Source organism: Eschscholzia californica, unplaced genomic scaffold (assembly GCF_041429995.1).
Source record: "Eschscholzia californica isolate CP2 unplaced genomic scaffold, dmEscCali1.0.p SCAF_4, whole genome shotgun sequence".
Classification (NCBI taxonomy): Eukaryota; Viridiplantae; Streptophyta; class Magnoliopsida; order Ranunculales; family Papaveraceae; genus Eschscholzia; species Eschscholzia californica.
In genome coordinates, this window is record NW_028238461.1 from 11,013,361 (window position 1) to 11,032,756 (window position 19,396).

The 19,396-nt window shown below is 39.3% G+C and overlaps 2 protein-coding genes across 2 annotated transcripts; both read right to left on the reverse strand.

Annotated features, from left to right (window-relative positions):
- Nucleotides 1-1,236: 1,236 nt before the first annotated feature.
- CNX7 (co-factor for nitrate, reductase and xanthine dehydrogenase 7) lies at nucleotides 1,237-1,846 on the reverse strand. The gene is made up of 2 exons (XM_086638589.1): nucleotides 1,781-1,846; nucleotides 1,237-1,534 (listed from the first exon to the last, which is right to left on the reverse strand). The coding sequence occupies exon 2, from the start codon at nucleotides 1,516-1,518 to the stop codon at nucleotides 1,237-1,239; it is 282 nt and encodes a 93-aa protein (XP_086494715.1). The 5' UTR covers nucleotides 1,519-1,534; nucleotides 1,781-1,846.
- Nucleotides 1,847-14,660: 12,814 nt separating this feature from the next.
- Nucleotides 14,661-16,307, reverse strand: LOC147542635 (uncharacterized). The gene has a single exon (XM_086635325.1). It carries the CDS (start codon nucleotides 16,278-16,280, stop codon nucleotides 14,661-14,663), a length of 1,620 nt encoding a protein of 539 aa, XP_086491451.1. The 5' UTR covers nucleotides 16,281-16,307.
- Nucleotides 16,308-19,396: the final 3,089 nt, after the last annotated feature.

Here is a 19,396-nt window from a genome sequence, read left to right on the forward strand (position 1 = left end):
CTTCATCTATCTTCATCGGTTTTGTACCGTGATTTTCAATGGGTGCAGCTAGGTCTTTGCAGTATAACAAATCTTCCATTTTTGCTTTCCACATCAAGTAGTTTTCTCCATCTAAACTAATCATGCGATTAGTATTCACTTCCATATTTCTGAACAATAAATCCAACCTTAGCTCTGATACCACTTGTTAGGAAAAATAACCTAATTAACTTGTTCAGTAATATGAAGATAAACGATGCGAAAGTAAAAGTAGAGACACCAAGATTATTTAACGTGGCAAAAAACCCCTCCAAACTAGAAGGTAAAAAACCACGGGACCTAGTCCAGAAATCTTCCACTATAATTAAATAATGGTTTACACAATTCTTCAAGATGTGTAGAAACACTCTTGGACAACTCTTCACCAAACCTATGGTGGATAAACTGAACAAAGAAACAAAGAAATAAAATCTCTTACTCCTTAGGATTTGAACAAATCCTAGATTACTAAAGGTTGAAGAAGATAACCACAAACTAAGTTGCTTCACAAGATTAATAATCTTCTTTTCTTCAAACCAATATTCTGCTCTTTCAATCTCTCTTGAAAGAACCACTTCAGAAATCTCTCTTTCTCTGACTTCTCTTTGTTCTGGAAGTTGTTGTGTATAATCTCTTCCCTTTCATTCCCTATTTATAATAATAAATAAGGAGGTTTACCAATAGAAATAGGAATTCCTTTTTAGGCTTGAAAAAATAGAAGTTTCTATTTTTTCCCCAAACAAGGAATAAGGGAAATCCTATTCCAACTAGGAGTCCTTTAATTATAAGGAGGGACCCCAACAGATGCCTCAAACAAAGAATGAAAAAAAACCACCAAACGGAGAGATACGACTACAAAAGTGGATCCCGAATAGTCAGATTTCAAGCAGAAGTTCTCACCAAGGGCCTTTGAGAAGCTAAGCAGCTGAATTATCTGAAGAGCAACTTCATTCAGGGAGAAATGTTTCCTATGTAGTAATGGATATCTTACCAATCTAATAGATGCATTGAAGTTTAAGAGTTTCCTACTTTTTGATATAAAAAGAAGATCAACGAAACATTGAAACATAACTGAATTAAAATCAGATTAGTTTCTCGATGAATGGCTAATGATTAACAACAAGATAAACAACATTGCTTTATTCAAAATCATTAAACAAGATCCGTATGTACCAAAATTCGAACAGAGATCCGGTTATTTCATTAACCTTCGACTTTCTAGCCCCTACTTATCGGAGGAATGATAGCTAACTCGTCTTTGTTTCTAACAACTGTACACTCAGGTTTATATTCTTCATTCAGAGCAACGACCATGCAGTGGCGGATTTCTTCCAGTTTAGGGAACTTATCGAAGATTTTAGTTAGACAATCTTGAGCTGTACTACCAGATGGGACTTGTAGTATCACATATGTCAAGCCAGTAAGATCTCGAGCTCTTGCAAAGAACATAACCTTTATCACAATATAAGAATTGCTATTCGCTTTCTCTCCATCATCCATGTTTAGGATCTCCTGCCTACACACATACAATCATAAATGTAATACTGCAAAATCATCCTAGAAAACAAAGAAAAATGGGTCGTTGTTGTTCATCCGGACGGAAATGGCTAACCTTGAGAACTCCAGTAAGTAAGGACTCCAAAAAAGTCAATGAACCCAAGTTCGAAAAAGAATTAAGCAAGACAAGGGGTGGGTTTTCTCAAATTTTGATTGCAAAAATTGGAACTTAACGAACTCGAAAGAATCGAAGAGATTATTATACCTAAGAACTGAAATTTGGTCCAATCCATCGGAATCGTTTTTTTTGTGTTGGGTACACTGCTTGCTTGTGGATACTCAATCTCCATGACTGATATCCTCCCTGCCCAAACAGAAAAATTCGAACACGAAAACACCAATCCCTTTAAATTCCAAAAGAGAATAGTTCATAAATCAAGCTGAATTAAGCCTCCTTGGTTTCAACTTTGAGGTTTAAGAATGATTTTTAAATGGTGATTGATATCAAAAGGAGCTCATAGTATTATGCTTTTCCAATAATTAAGCAGCAACCAAGTCCTAACCCTTTTTGAAACTATAGATGATGTATGCCCTAAAAGACCTGAAATTTGTCAACACCTCCATCACTTTAGGTCTTCTACATACACTATTACTTTTGATGCTACTCACCTGACTATATGTTTTTCTAAATTCTCCAAGCTGTTGTCTCCTTTGAGTATGTTGGAGAGAATGTCAAGTCGGTTTCTGTTTTTGTTAGAGCGTCTCCAATGCAAAACTCAAAAAAATCTCTATTCGTCCTATTTGTCGAGTTCCAATTGAGATTCTCACTCATAGGTGTCGAAAATAGAGATCCTCAATTCTTGTATGTCTCCAATGCGACACTCTAAACTCTTTTATTTTACTTACGTGTCATGGTTATTTTTAAGTAATTAGTTATTTTAGAAATATACGAAGACTTGATTTCTATTGGTTGAAATTTAAATATTGATGAGTTGGACAATTAGAGATATCTCAAGAGGACACTCTGAAAATAGAGTGTCCTCTTGAGATATCTCTATTCCACTCTCGACACATCATCTTTGAAATCTTAGTTGAGTTTTGCATTGGAGATGATTTTTTAAGAAAAACTCAGAAAATCCTACGTGGCACTCCGAGTTTCTAAGATTGAGTTTCTAAGATCTTAGTCCTATTTGACGCCTGCCATCTGTGAAGATTAAACACTGGAAATTAGGAGATGACGCCTGCCAATGAATGTAGTTATTCCTATTAGATTCTCAGTCATCAATTTGGTATATTCTTGAGTTACTAATCCGTATACTATATATTGTAATTGTCCTGTCTGTTATTGGTTACAAAATTTTTTCTCAGTTGTGTTGAGGCCAGAGTAGAAATATTGGTATCCCATCCTGTTTCTGTATGTTTTGGCCTCTTGTATTTGACAAACACAAAATAGGTGAAAAAAAACTTATGGTGTGTTTGGTTGGAGGATTCTTAAGTAGGATTCCTATTAAAAGTGAGATTTGGTAGGAATCATGAATCCTTGGTCTGTTTGGCTACCAAGAATCTTATGACAAAAAGAAACTAAGGCGGCGTTTTCTTTTCCCATGAATTCTTACTAGAAATCTAATTAGACCCGAGTCAGAGTTTGGAATATTTTGTGCGTTATATATGACTTGTTTGAATCACTGAGTTGAGCTAATTTTACGTCCATTTGAGTCGACACATACAATAGGCCTGGGATCTCTTTCAGCTGACGGGGAAAAGAAATTCTGTGCATCCCAGGACGCGTGCCTCACAGCTCGTGTTGGATACATTGGACCCCCAGGAGATGTATAGCTATACAAGCACGCTTTCAGCCTTGTTCTTGTTGTCATTCTCAGTTCCAAGCCTGGCAACAAATCAAACTTTTACTCAGATTAACTTCGTAACCCTGAAACCAAGGCATAAGATGAATAAATAAATGAAAGGGAAGAGAAGGGATTACCCTGAAGCGCTTTCAGCTGAGAAAAGTAGTGCAGTAATACTGGCTCTACTTTCAACTTCTGAAAGTGGTGACGTGTAGCAAGTTTCAGCATTGTCTGAAATTGCTGCAAATCAGCTCGTGTTAAGTTGCCCGAAAGGGCGTAATAGCGACAAGGTAATCTTTATGTGAAGGGTTGGTAGAACTACGGTAGGCTTGATCCTGTAAAAAGGTACGTAGGCAGCCATGGTCATATGGTGCAGTCGGATGAAGTTACAAAAGGAAGATATATCTTACAAGGAGTATCCAGGTGTTCGTCCAAAATTTGAAGTATATCAAATTGTGTACGAGGTGGAGAATTGTAAGAGGCAGTTTCTAAAAATTGAAGAGGAGGTTTAAGAGGCAGCAATAGGCAGTTTCCAAATTGGGATGGTTTCCAATTTTTTGGCTCAATAGGCAGTTTCCAATTTTTTGGCTTATAATATATATAAATAGGGGTTGAGTGCTTTGTAATCAACACACCAACACAAGCAACAACAACTCTTCTTTAGAGAGCTAGAGAGAGAGAGCAAGAGTGAGAGAAATTTTTCATAGTTTTTTGAGCGGTGTTAAATTTCTCGGTCGTCGAAGATTTAGTATAGAAGTTAAATTCTATACGGTACCATCTTGGGACGAACTTGCGGGTTGTGTGAGTCGTCTTTATCTATCCTTCAATAAAGATTTCGTGTTCGCCCGAGGACGTAGGCTTTAGGCCGAACCTCGTTAATTTCTGTTCGCATATTTGATTTTGACTTAGCTTTTCGATTAATCTTCATAATCGGATCAATTTCTAGGATAGGTTCGATAGCTTCCGCGACTTTTAGTTATAACAATTGGTACCAGAGCCTTGTTGAGATTGAACGAAGAGAAGATGGGATCGAGAAGTGGTACGGTCAAAGCAGGGAAATATGAGATAGAGAAGTTCAATGGGAAAAACGATTTTTCTTATTGGCGGATGCAGATGAAAAATCTGTTAATCTCGCAGAAATTACACAAGACGTTGACGGGAAAGAAACCAGGAGATATGTCAGATGAGGATTGGGAAGAGTTAGATCTCGAAGCACGGGCTACCATTATGTTGTGTCTTGAGAGGGACGTGGCGTTCCTAGTAGACGGAGAAACAACGGCGGCGGGTGTGTGGTTAAAGCTAGAAAGCAGTTTCATGACGAAAACTTTAACAAATCGGGTCTACTTAAAATCCAACTTATTCACATGTAGAATGGAAGAGGGTTCTTCTATTCAGGAATATGTGAATAGGTTTGACAGCATTATCTCAGATTTGAAGGATATTGATGTTAAGGTTGAGGATGAGGACCAAGCCCTCATATTGTTACTTTCATTGCCTAAATCCTATGAGAACCTTGTTCAAACTTTGATGCTTGTTGGTGATAGTCTAAGCATGGAAGAGACGAGAAATTCGCTATTAGCGGATGACCTTCGTAAGGTTGCTACTAGCAGTATGGCGTCGGGTGGAGTAGACAAAGAACAAGCACAAGGGTTGTTTGTAACGAGGGGGAGGAGTAATGAAAGGGGAAAGGGAAAGGGCGGGAAATCTAGATCAAAATCTAGAGGCTCTTTCAAGAAAACGTGCTTTAGTTGTGGTGAGCTTGGCCACTTTAAAGCGGCTTGTCCAAAGAGAAAGTTGAAGCAAAAGAACGAAGGCTACAAGGAGAAACAAGAGATGTAAGAGGCGGGATATGTGTCAGAAGAGGCGGATGAATGTTTCTCGGTGACAGAGGTGTCTGAGAAAATCTTCGATAAGTGGATGCTTGATTCAGGGGCGTCACACCATATGTGTCCAAATAGGGAGTTGTTTACTACCTATAGGAGTATAAATAGTGGTACAGTTATACTGGGTGATGATAGTATATGTAAAACTGTGGGACTCGGAACAATACGGATCAAGATGCACGATGGAGTGGTGAGAACATTGACGGACGTAAGACACATACCCGATTTGCGGAAAAATCTAAGTTCCCTTGGTGTGTTGGAGCGGAACGACTGTAAGATAATTATAGAGAATGGCTCCATAAAAGTCGTTAAGGGTTCTTTGGTGGTAATGAGAGGTACTCGTTACGGTAATTTATACAAACTTTTGGGGACAACAATTACTGGAGATGTAGCGGTAGGAATCAGTGGAAGGGATCCAACGGCTAGTACGAGGCTTTGGCATATGCGCCTTGGGCATATGTCAGAAAAGGGTCTATCTCTGATGTGCGGGAAAGGCTTGTTGAAGGACATGAAGAAGCCTTGCATGGAGTTTTGTGAGCATTGTGTGTTCGGGAAGGCACACAGGGTGACGTTCTCTACAAGCAAGCACAGGAGCAAAGAGGTATTAGACTACGTACATACCGATGTCTGGGGACCGGCAAAGTTACCTTCCAAGGGTGGTTCCAGGTATTTTGTTACATTCGTTGATGATCATTCGAGATTTGTCTGGCTTTATTTTCTGAAGCATAAGAATGAGGTATTCAACACTTTCCTGGTGTGGAAAGCAATGGTTGAGAACAAAACTGGTCGAAAGCTGAAGACGTTAAGGTCGGATAATGGGACCGAGTACACGGATGGGGCATTCAAGGAGTTTTGTAATCAGGAAGGCATTGTGAGGCACTGGACAGTAGTAAACACACCTCAACAGAATGGAGTCGCAGAGAGATTGAACCGTACACTACTTGAGAAGGCTAGATGTATGCGCTCCAATTCGGGATTAGGCGTAGAATGGTGGGCAGAATCGGTTGCTACAACTTGTTATATTGTGAACAGGTCTCCACATTCTTCTTTAGATGGCGGCATACCTTACGAGGTGTGGTCAGGTGAACATGCAGATTACGGGAGACTTAAGGTTTTCGGTTGTACGGCCTATTACCATGTTAAAGGTAACAAACTTGACAATAGAGCAAAGAAGGCAATTTTCTTAGGATATGCTACAGGAGTCAAGGGTTATCGGCTATGGTGTACGGAAGACAAGAAGTTTGTAATCAGCAGAGATGTGGTGTTTGATGAGTCATCTATTGTAGCTATGGCGAAAGCTACGGTGCCTAGTTGTGGTGATGTTGGGTCTACTAAAGCTCAAGTAGTGGAAGTAGAAATCGAAGACCAACGGGTTTCTAGGAATCATGATCAGGTGGAGCATCAGGATAATACTCAGGATGAGGAAATTGATGAACCCGATCATGAGGAGGTTCAAGGGGAAGGTACACAAGTTTTACAACAATAACAGCAGGATGTTTCGGTACACACTAGGCCGAAACGGTTATATAAGCCGGTACAGAGGTTAGGGTCAGACAAACCTCTTAGGCATTATGGGCAGACAAATCTGGTTGAATATGCACTCTCGGTGGAAGACGACGAGCCGGTCACCTTCAAACAAGCTATTACCGCGGAGGAAAGAGAGAGTTGGTTGGTTGCTATGCAAGAAGAGATGGAGTCTCTTCACAAGAACCAGACATGGGAGGTTGTCCCATTGCCCGAAGGTAAGTCTGTTATTGGTTGTAAATGGGTGTACAAGAAGAAAGAGGATTCTTCCGAAATCAAGGGTACAAGGTATAAGGCAAGACTAGTGGCCAAGGGTTATGCACAGAAAGAAGGGGTCGACTACAATGAGATTTTCTCACCGGTCGTGAAACATACTTCTATTCGGGTGCTATTGAGTATTGTTGCTCACAGGGATCTTGAGCTGGAACAACTCGATGTTAAAACCGCCTTCTTGCACGGTGATTTGGAAGAAGAAATTTATATGGCTCAACCTGAGGGATACAAGGTTGAGGGTAAAGAAAATCAAGTATGTCGTTTGAGAAAATCTCTTTACGGATTAAAACAATCCCCTCGCCAATGGTACAAACGATTTGATTTTTTCATGCTAAAGCATGGTTTTCGCAGAAGTGACTATGATTGTTGTGTATACATCAAAAAGCTTCGCGAAGGTGACTTTATTTATCTCCTTTTGTATGTGGATGACATGCTTATTGCTTCTCGAAGCATGGTGGAGATAAATAAGTTGAAATCTCAACTCAGTCAAGAGTTTGAGATGAAAGACATGGGCGCTGCGAAGAAAATACTGGGAATGGAGATTAAGAGAGAGCGATTAAGTAAGAAATTGTACTTGAATCAGAAAGGTTACATCGAACGAGTAGTTTCTCGATTCGGGATGCAGAATGCGAAGGCGGTGTCAACACCTTTGGCACCACACTTCAGGCTCTCGGGAAAACAATCTCCCACTACTACGGTGGAGAAGGATCATATGGATCGTATACCGTATGCTAGTGCAGTTGGCAGTTTGATGTACGCTATGGTGTGTACTCGTCCGGACATTTCACAAGCGGTCAGTGTGGTTAGTAGGTTTATGGCAAACCCGGGGAAGACACATTGGGAAGCTGTGAAGTGGGTCTTGAGGTACTTGAAGGGTACTGTTGATACGGGTTTGTGCTTTGGTGGAGACACATGTCAGGTAAGCGGTTATGTTGACTCAGACTATGCTGGCGATCTAGATAGAAGACGATCTACTACTGGTTATGTATTTAGGGTACATGGTGCTCCAGTTAGTTGGCGATCGATGTTACAATCTACAGTTGCGTTATCTACTACGGAGGCCGAGTATATGGCTATGGCCGAGGGTGTGAAGGAAGCATTGTGGTTGTGGGGTCTTCTGGATGATCTAGGGATTAAGCAAGAGTGCGTGGATGTATGGTGTGATAGTCAAAGTGCGATCCACTTGGCGAAGAATCAGGTTCACCATGCTCGCACTAAGCATATCGATGTCAGGTATCACTTTGTACGAGATGTCATAGAGGAAGGTGATGTTTCTCTCATGAAGGTACACACAGATGAGAATCCCGCGGACATGTTGACTAAAGTGGTGACGTGTAGCAAGTTTCAGCATTGTCTGAAATTGCTGCAAATCGGCTCGTGTTAAGTTGCCCGAAAGGGCGTAATGGCGACAAGGTAATCTTTATGTGAAGGGTTGGTAGAACTACGGTAGGCTTGATCCTGTAAAAGGGTACGTAGGCAGCCATGGTCATATGGTGCAGTCGGATGAAGTTACAAAAGGAAGATATATCTTACAAGGAGTATCCTGGTGTTCGTCCAAAATTTGAAGTATATCAAATTGTGTACGAGGTGGAGAATTGTAAGAGGCAGTTTCTAAAAATTGAAGAGGAGGTTTAAGAGGCAGCAATAGGCAGTTTCCAAATTGGGATGGTTTCCAATTTTTTGGCTCAATAGGCAGTTTCCAATTTTTTGGCTTATAATATATATAAATAGGGGTTGAGTGCTTTGTAATCAACACACCAACACAAGCAACAACAACTCTTCTTTAGAGAGCTAGAGAGAGAGAGCAAGAGTGAGAGAAATTTTTCATAGTTTTTTGAGCGGTGTTAAATTTCTCGGTCGTCGAAGATTTAGTATAGAAGTTAAATTCTATACGGTACCATCTTGGGACGAACTTGCGGGTTGTGTGAGTCGTCTTCATCTATCCTTCAATAAAGATTTCTTGTTCGCCCGAGGACGTAGGCTTTAGGCCGAACCTCGTTAATTTCTGTTCGCATATTTGATTTTGACTTAGCTTTTCGATTAATCTTCATAATCGGATCAATTTCTAGGATAGGTTCGATAGCTTCCGCGACTTTTAGTTATAACAATTGGTACCAGAGCCTTGTTGAGATTGAACGAAGAGAAGATGGGATCGAGAAGTGGTACGGTCAAAGCAGGGAAATATGAGATAGAGAAGTTCAATGGGAAAAACGATTTTTCTTATTGGCGGATGCAGATGAAAAATCTGTTAATCTCGCAGAAATTACACAAGACGTTGACGGAAAAGAAACCAGGAGATATGTCAGATGAGGATTGGGAAGAGTTAGATCTCGAAGCACGGGCTACCATTATGTTGTGTCTTGAGAGGGACGTGGCGTTCCTAGTAGACGGAGAAACAACGGCGGCGGGTGTGTGGTTAAAGCTAGAAAGCAGTTTCATGACGAAAACTTTAACAAATCGGGTCTACTTAAAATCCAACTTATTCACATGTAGAATGGAAGAGGGTTCTTCTATTCAGGAATATGTGAATAGGTTTGACAGCATTATCTCAGATTTGAAGGATATTGATGTTAAGGTTGAGGATGAGGACCAAGCCCTCATATTGTTACTTTCATTGCCTAAATCTTATGAGAACCTTGTTCAAACTTTGATGCTTGTTGGTGATAGTCTAAGCATGGAAGAGACGAGAAATTCGCTATTAGCGGATGACCTTCGTAAGGTTGCTACTAGCAGTATGGCGTCGGGTGGAGTAGACAAAGAACAAGCACAAGGGTTGTTTGTAACGAGGGGGAGGAGTAATGAAAGGGGAAAGGGAAAGGGCGGGAAATCTAGATCAAAATCTAGAGGCTCTTTCAAGAAAACGTGCTTTAGTTGTGGTGAGCTTGGCCACTTTAAAGCGGCTTGTCCAAAGAGAAAGTTGAAGCAAAAGAACGAAGGCTACAAGGAGAAACAAGAGATGTAAGAGGCGGGATATGTGTCAGAAGAGGCGGATGAATGTTTCTCGGTGACAGAGGTGTCTGAGAAAATCTTCGATAAGTGGATGCTTGATTCAGGGGCGTCACACCATATGTGTCCAAATAGGGAGTTGTTTACTACCTATAGGAGTGTAAATGGTGGTACAGTTATACTGGGTGATGATAGTATATGTAAAACTGTGGGACTCGGAACAATACGGATCAAGATGCACGATGGAGTGGTGAGAACATTGACGGACGTAAGACACATACTCGATTTGCGGAAAAATCTAAGTTCCCTTGGTGTGTTGGAGCGGAACGACTGTAAGATAATTATAGAGAATGGCTCCATAAAAGTCGTTAAGGGTTCTTTGGTGGTAATGAGAGGTACTCGTTACGGTAATTTATACAAACTTTTGGGGACAACAATTACTGGAGATGTAGCGGTAGGAATCAGTGGAAGGGATCCAACGGCTAGTACGAGGCTTTGGCATATGCGCCTTGGGCATATGTCAGAAAAGGGTCTATCTCTGATGTGCGGGAAAGGCTTGTTGAAGGACATGAAGAAGCCTTGCATGGAGTTTTGTGAGCATTGTGTGTTCGGGAAGGCACACAGGGTGACGTTCTCTACAAGCAAGCACAGGAGCAAAGAGGTATTAGACTACGTACATACCGATGTCTGGGGACCGGCAAAGTTACCTTCCAAGGGTGGTTCCAGGTATTTTGTTACATTCGTTGATGATCATTCGAGATTTGTCTGGCTTTATTTTCTGAAGCATAAGAATGAGGTATTCAACACTTTCCTGGTGTGGAAAGCAATGGTTGAGAACAAAACTGGTCGAAAGCTGAAGACGTTAAGGTCGGATAATGGGACCGAGTACACGGATGGGGCATTCAAGGAGTTTTGTAATCAGGAAGGCATTGTGAGGCACTGGACAGTAGTAAACACACCTCAACAGAATGGAGTCGCAGAGAGATTGAACCGTACACTACTTGAGAAGGCTAGATGTATGCGCTCCAATTCGGGATTAGGCGTAGAATGGTGGGCAGAATCGGTTGCTACAACTTGTTATATTGTGAACAGGTCTCCACATTCTTCTTTAGATGGCGGCATACCTTACGAGGTGTGGTCAGGTGAACATGCAGATTACGGGAGACTTAAGGTTTTCGGTTGTACGGCCTATTACCATGTTAAAGGTAACAAACTTGACAATAGAGCAAAGAAGGCAATTTTCTTAGGATATGCTACAGGAGTCAAGGGTTATCGGCTATGGTGTACGGAAGGCAAGAAGTTTGTAATCAGCAGAGATGTGGTGTTTGATGAGTCATCTATTGTAGCTATGGCGAAAGCTACGGTGCCTAGTTGTGGTGATGTTGGGTCTACTAAAGCTCAAGTAGTGGAAGTAGAAATCGAAGACCAACGGGTTTCTAGGAATCATGATCAGGTGGAGCATCAGGATAATACTCAGGATGAGGAAATTGATGAACCCGATCATGAGGAGGTTCAAGGGGAAGGTACACAAGTTTTACAACAACAACAGCAGGATGTTTCGGTACACACTAGGCCGAAACGGTTATATAAGCCGGTACAGAGGTTAGGGTCAGACAAACCTCTTAGGCATTATGGGCAGGCAAATCTGGTTGAATATGCACTCTCGGTGGAAGACGACGAGCCGGTCACCTTCAAACAAGCTATTACCGCGGAGGAAAGAGAGAGTTGGTTGGTTGCTATGCAAGAAGAGATGGAGTCTCTTCACAAGAACCAGACATGGGAGGTTGTCCTATTGCCCGAAGGTAAGTCTGTTATTGGTTGTAAATGGGTGTACAAGAAGAAAGAGGATTCTTCCGAAATCAAGGGTACAAGGTATAAGGCAAGACTAGTGGCCAAGGGTTATGCACAGAAAGAAGGGGTCGACTACAATGAGATTTTCTCACCGGTCGTGAAACATACTTCTATTCGGGTGCTATTGAGTATTGTTGCTCACAGGGATCTTGAGCTGGAACAACTCGATGTTAAAACCGCCTTCTTGCACGGTGATTTGGAAGAAGAAATTTATATGGCTCAACCTGAGGGATACAAGGTTGAGGGTAAAGAAAATCAAGTATGTCGTTTGAGAAAATCTCTTTACGGATTAAAACAATCCCCTCGCCAATGGTACAAACGATTTGATTTTTTCATGCTAAAGCATGGTTTTCGCAGAAGTGACTATGATTGTTGTGTATACATCAAAAAGCTTCGCGAAGGTGACTTTATTTATCTCCTTTTGTATGTGGATGACATGCTTATTGCTTCTCGAAGCATGGTGGAGATAAATAAGTTGAAATCTCAACTCAGTCAAGAGTTTGAGATGAAAGACATGGGCGCTGCGAAGAAAATACTGGGAATGGAGATTAAGAGAGAGCGATTAAGTAAGAAATTGTACTTGAATCAGAAAGGTTACATCGAACGAGTAGTTTCTCGATTCGGGATGCAGAATGCGAAGGCGGTGTCAACACCTTTGGCACCACACTTCAGGCTCTCGGGAAAACAATCTCCCACTACTACGGTGGAGAAGGATCATATGGATCGTATACCGTATGCTAGTGCAGTTGGCAGTTTGATGTACGCTATGGTGTGTACTCGTCCGGACATTTCACAAGCGGTCAGTGTGGTTAGTAGGTTTATGGCAAACCCGGGGAAGACACATTGGGAAGCTGTGAAGTGGGTCTTGAGGTACTTGAAGGGTACTGTTGATACGGGTTTGTGCTTTGGTGGAGACACATGTCAGGTAAGCGGTTATGTTGACTCAGACTATGCTGGCGATCTAGATAGAAGACGATCTACTACTGGTTATGTATTTAGGGTACATGGTGCTCCAGTTAGTTGGCGATCGATGTTACAATCTACAGTTGCGTTATCTACTACGGAGGCCGAGTATATGGCTATGGCCGAGGGTGTGAAGGAAGCATTGTGGTTGTGGGGTCTTCTGGATGATCTAGGGATTAAGCAAGAGTGCGTGGATGTATGGTGTGATAGTCAAAGTGCGATCCACTTGGCGAAGAATCAGGTTCACCATGCTCGCACTAAGCATATCGATGTCAGGTATCACTTTGTACGAGATGTCATAGAGGAAGGTGATGTTTCTCTCATGAAGGTACACACAGATGAGAATCCCGCGGACATGTTGACTAAAGTGGTGACGTGTAGCAAGTTTCAGCATTGTCTGAAATTGCTGCAAATCGGCTCGTGTTAAGTTGCCCGAAAGGGCGTAATGGCGACAAGGTAATCTTTATGTGAAGGGTTGGTAGAACTACGGTAGGCTTGATCCTGTAAAAGGGTACGTAGGCAGCCATGGTCATATGGTGCAGTCGGATGAAGTTACAAAAGGAAGATATATCTTACAAGGAGTATCCTGGTGTTCGTCCAAAATTTGAAGTATATCAAATTGTGTACGAGGTGGAGAATTGTAAGAGGCAGTTTCTAAAAATTGAAGAGGAGGTTTAAGAGGCAGCAATAGGCAGTTTCCAAATTGGGATGGTTTCCAATTTTTTGGCTCAATAGGCAGTTTCCAATTTTTTGGCTTATAATATATATAAATAGGGGTTGAGTGCTTTGTAATCAACACACCAACACAAGCAACAACAACTCTTCTTTAGAGAGCTAGAGAGAGAGAGCAAGAGTGAGAGAAATTTTTCATAGTTTTTTGAGCGGTGTTAAATTTCTCGGTCGTCGAAGATTTAGTATAGAAGTTAAATTCTATACGGTACCATCTTGGGACGAACTTGCGGGTTGTGTGAGTCGTCTTCATCTATCCTTCAATAAAGATTTCTTGTTCGCCCGAGGACGTAGGCTTTAGGCCGAACCTCGTCAATTTCTGTTCGCATATTTGATTTTGACTTAGCTTTTCGATTAATCTTCATAATCGGATCAATTTCTAGGATAGGTTCGATAGCTTCCGCGACTTTTAGTTATAACACACACGTAGTGAATTTCATCAGATATAATTAATACTTCAATTTGAAATAGTCGACGGTAAGACAATACAAATCTATGATTGGGGAGACATAAGCAAACTACTAAAACCTGCGAAGGAATTTTGTTCAGACGGACGTGAACCAGAGCAACTTCTTCAAGAAGATACTGAGCAAATACGATTGAAAAAGAATTAAGTTGAAATTGATCAAAGAACTTGTTTTATTCCTTGATGGTTTACCAAAGAAATATAAGACTCTATTTATAGAGTTACAATACTACTAGTTTCTAATTTTACTAGTTCCTGATATTTTACTAGTTTCTAATAGTTTTATGCTAATATATATACTAGCTCTTAATATCTTATTAGTTTCTAATATTTGATTTCCTACTATTATATGGGATATCTTAACATATAGAAAGATATTTCAACACTCCCCCTCAAGTTGGTGCATAGATACCGCACATGCCCAACTTGTCTGTCAATTGCAAAAACATATTCGACTTGAAACTGTCATCGTGGCCCGACTTAGACTTCAACACATAAATTTCTTCACTGAGCTTGTCATTCTCCTGCTCCAATGATTTTAGCCTTTGTGCTTCGTTGTTTAGCCGTTCATTGAGCATGTTTATCTCGTTATGCTGGTGAGCCATGACCTCCTTTTGTTCTGATAATTTACTTTGCAGTTCTTTGATGGAGGATTCCTTTCTATCAAGTGATGCCTCCAATTCCTGAATAAGAGTTCCTTGCTTTGTTGTTCTCTATTTTCACATTCTTGTGCATCTTCAATTCAATAGCCTTCTTTTCTAATCTTTCTGTTTCTTCAGTAAGACAATTGATCATCAATTCACACCGTTTAACTTTAGATTCCGAATCTTCTGCCTTCTGGTTGGCTAATGAGGTCACAAATTCTACATGTTGTCTACCAAGTTCAGCTGCTTTCAGAGTTACCTCCATTTGCTTCATACATGCGATTACTTGACCAACTGTCGTCATATTTTCAATCACCTCTTTCTGCAAGCTTGTGAACTTAATACGTATGTCACTTGGACATGAAACACCAGGAATATCATTGGTTAATGACTTCCATGCCATTAGTTCATTCTCCAACTTTCTCACATCAAATTGAGTCTCTTGTTGTTTAAGTAACTCGAATTCTGCACGCTCTCTTCGGTTTTTTTCTTCCAATAATTTTTCTTTTAATAACTCATTATTTTGATGAGATGATTTCAACTTCCTTGCTTCTTCGACTTCAGACTCATAGTTCCTTAATTTTTCTTGCAACTGCTTCACCAAAATACTTGTATCTGCAGAAGTACCTTTTTGAGATAGAGAGCTAAGACTTGATAGTTTCTTCTCCACTTCGCACTTTTGGTGCAGACACTCGTTCAGTTGATTTCTGAGATTCTCTAACTGCTCCACGTAGCATAGTTTATATCTAAAGTTCTCCATCTTCGTTTCTACGTTACCTGTAGTGACTACCATTGATGAAGCTTGCCTAACAGTTGGATTTTCTTCCTCTGTCTCAACAAGTGCAGCTACAAGGGGTTTCTTAGAGTTTTTCTTTAGATTATGATCCCACCATTCCGGATAACCTACTAATTCATAACAATGACTTTTGGTATGACCAGTTTTGTTGCAGTGGGTACACTTATAAGAAGATTTGTCAGATTGACAAATAGCTTTAACAATATTATTTTTTGTCTTATTTATCATTGCGGAAGCATCAGTTGTTTCAGATTCACTGTTCATCGTTGTGCGTAGAACAAGCTCACGACGAACCAAAGCATAACATTCTTCTAAATCGGGAATGGGATCATTTCTCAAAATTTCACCACGGATTTGTTCAAATTCACTATCTAACCCTGCAAGAAAAATATGCACACGTTGTCGTTGAATTGATTTACGATAAGATACAATATCGTTTTCGTTTTTCATGATCACTTTATCACGGTGATCTAATTCACTAAAGATCTCAACCAGTTCACCGTAATAAACCGAGAGTATCCTCCCATTCTGTTTGGCAGAAAATGCCCTCTGATTTAAAGAGAAGACTTGCAATTCATTAGATCCATCATAAAAAGCTTTAGATAAAGCTTTCGAAATATCACGAGCTGTAGGTAAACGAATGTATCTCTTCATAATTTCTGGAGTCATAGACATCAACAACCATCTCTTGACTTTTTGATTTTCTGCATACCACTTCTCATATTTAACGTCATCTTCAGCAGGTGGTAATGAATTACCTCGAATAAACGAAAGTTTTTCTTTTTCAGCAATATGCATCTCCATGATTTGAGACCACATATCATAATTTTTTTCATTCAACATAATCACTGAATTAAAGGATCCTCCTGACTGAAAAATTGTACCAATTATCTGATCCATATTTTTTACTCTATTAATTATGAAGAAAAATTTATATCAGAAAATTTTAGAAACTGAATCTTTGAGAAGATGTGTTCTACCAACTCAAAGTTTGTAAATTGTGAGACAATATAGATCACACTATAACAATTAAAGTTATTGTTTTGTCTTTTTTCCTTCTTTTTAATACCAAAACTGATGAAGGATTTTTTTTTTCCTTATTTGAAATTAAGATAGAAAAAGAAGATGAAGATGAAGGTTCTTTCTCCTTCAATCGACAAAAAAATTCAGAAAACAGATTTAAGACCGTTGGCTCTGGTACCAAGTTGAAATTGATCAAAGAACTTGTTTTATTCCTTGATGGTTTACCGAAGAAATATAAGACTCTATTTACAGAGTTACAATACTACTAGTTTCTAATTTTACTAGTTCCTAATATTTTACTAGTTTCTAATAGTTTTATGCTAATATATATACTAGCTCCTAATATCTTACTAGTTTCTAATATTTGATTTCCTACTATTATATGGGATATCTTAACATATAGAAAGATATTTCAACAAGGCGCAAGGTAATTTGATTCATATAGACAAAAAACCAAGAGAAACATCAGTCAAAAAGGGATCTTACACGAAACAAAGAGAAGAAGCGTCTCTTGTTTGTTTGGATATCAATCCTGTCAACAAGCATTTCATTAAGTGATTAGATAAATATGTAAACGGAAATAGACAAATTCAAAACATTTTTTAAGGCAAAATACATGCCCAAAAAGACATAATGCTCAGGTTTTGTGGCAAATACTTGTAAAAATTCGACCAAGATGAATTAAGCAAGTAGATTGCAAATTGAACTTAAGTGATTACGATAAAATTATAAACAGAAAAACTCTAGAAACTCTTATTGTCTTGTGTTGACTAGCGGATTATTTCTCTAACAATTATTTGGCTAGCCAATGTAAGTAAAAGTTCTTTCCTTTTGGAAACCTTAATAGAGAATTCCTACGCTTTAGGCAAATAAAATGTTTTGCTTAATATAAAGAGATCCTTCAAACCCTAAAGCTATATCTAGGCCCTTTTGTTGGGTTTTCCTCCTAGTGGGGAAACCTAGTTGGGTTTGGATTAGGAAACCAAAGCCGGGCCCAAGTCGAGTTTCTTTGGGTCGGTTACTTATGACGGTGGAATTAGGATTAAGGAGGAGTCTATAAATACTACCTTAACCTAATTTAGATGTGTGTGAGTAGCACCAAAGGGGGAGAACACAATTAGAAACACACAAGAGAAGAAGGGAGAGAAGGAGGTTGCCGAGAAGAGCGAGGCAGAACTTTTTCAGCACGCGCAGTGTTCGTTGTTCGGAAAATCCGACGGTGAGTTCTTCTCCTATTGAGCTGAAATTTGGCAGAACTGTTCTTGACATATTCATCTAGTATATGTATGGAGAGATCGTTGATTGATCGCTGGAATCCTAGTGAATTTAGGGTCGTTTCGGACTGCAAATTTTTGGGTTGTTTTTGTTCTTTCTTGTGAGGGTTTCTCCGTGTTTCTTCGTGTTTGAGATTGATTCTTTTGGGAAGGGTCTGAGTCTCGGGTGGACGTAGTTTGTAACTACTCTGCTTATTATAGTTGATTTAGTTGGACTACGAGTCCCGTGGTTCTTACTTCTCACATTGAGGAGGTTTTCCACGTTAAAAATCGTTGTCTTATTTACTTTAAGTTCTTTGCTTATTGCTCCCACATATTCTTCTGCATTATCCTCGTAACTAACACAAAGGGGAAAAACTTTTATACTTTCGCTGCGCCTAAGTGCCCGTTTTTCCCAACACCTTTTGTAAGATAAAACTTATTGCCATAGAAAAATATCTCAAATTAGTTCCCATGAAATCTATATGGCATTAGTAATTCGACTTATTTACAGGAACTAAAATCCCCAGAAAAATTACACTAATGAAATCTAGATCGCCATATCCGTACAGGAATCATTCATTCGAGAGAGAGAGAGAGGTCGATGACGAAGGAGTGGGGAAATCGAATTTCCCTAGAAACAAAAAAACACAATGTTCAGAAACAGAAAAATTCACTGATCAACGTAAAAAGTAGCAAAAATAAAACAATGGACTCAAATTAAGAACAAAAATCGTTTAGATTAACTTACATGAAGATAATCTGTCCAATAACTGATAAAAGTAAGAACATGAAGAGAAATTTGACAGGTGAAAACGCCATCCCAACCAAACAAATTACCGATCTTATAAGAACACAAAGAAGAACCAGATGAGGTAAAACTCATCCACAACCACAACATATCAGTTATCATCAAGTAATAGTAATAACTTCAAAAATCTAATTCTATTTCTGAGAAATTCTTCCAAGCTTCTGAGTAAGTGTTGATGATCATGATGAATCGTGATGTTGTTTCAGTAAGTAGAGATCGACAAGTGATAATCTTTTATGATTTTAGAGAGAGAAAGTAAGAGTTATATAACTTTGGATCCGCGACCTGAAAACCAATAGATATCAAAAGAACTGGTTCTTATTTCTGTGGGAATTTTAGATCCGGGTTGGTTTGAGAGAATGTAAATCAAATTTACTAGAGACAAAGTTTATTTATTTATAAAATTTATTTATTTATAAAATTATTTATTTATAAAATTTATTTATAAAATTTATTTATTTACAAAATTTATTTAATTACAAAATTTATTTACTCCAACTAGTTACACTATGTAAAAGAGAGAGAGAAGAGACTTAAGTGGCTGCGGAGGATGATCCGCTCCCGCCATTTTTCTTTTCACCTTTTGTCTTTTTTCCTCCTCTCCCATAATCATCGGGCTCTTCTTTGGTTTTAGAATCTACCTTTTTTTCTGGCCGTGGTGGTTCATTTGATGTAATTCCATTTCTGCCACAGTAGAAAAGACCTCTCAAAATGTTATAGCTAGTGTAACTTAAGCTATATTATATACTCTTGACTGAAATGATTTGGTTGGGATTTTAATCTTATATAGATTTAAATGTAGTTATATTTGGTTATGAAAAAAAAATAAAATTTGAAGTAAAGAGATAAGATAGATTACAGAAATAAAATTT

Bases quoted from the DNA above. Each gene is read 5' to 3' on its own strand.
- LOC147542635 (XM_086635325.1), bottom strand. From the start codon at position 16,280: ATGTTGAATGAAAAAAATTATGATATGTGGTCTCAAATCATGGAGATG.
- CNX7 (XM_086638589.1), bottom strand. From the start codon at position 1,518: ATGGATGATGGAGAGAAAGCGAATAGCAATTCTTATATTGTGATAAAG.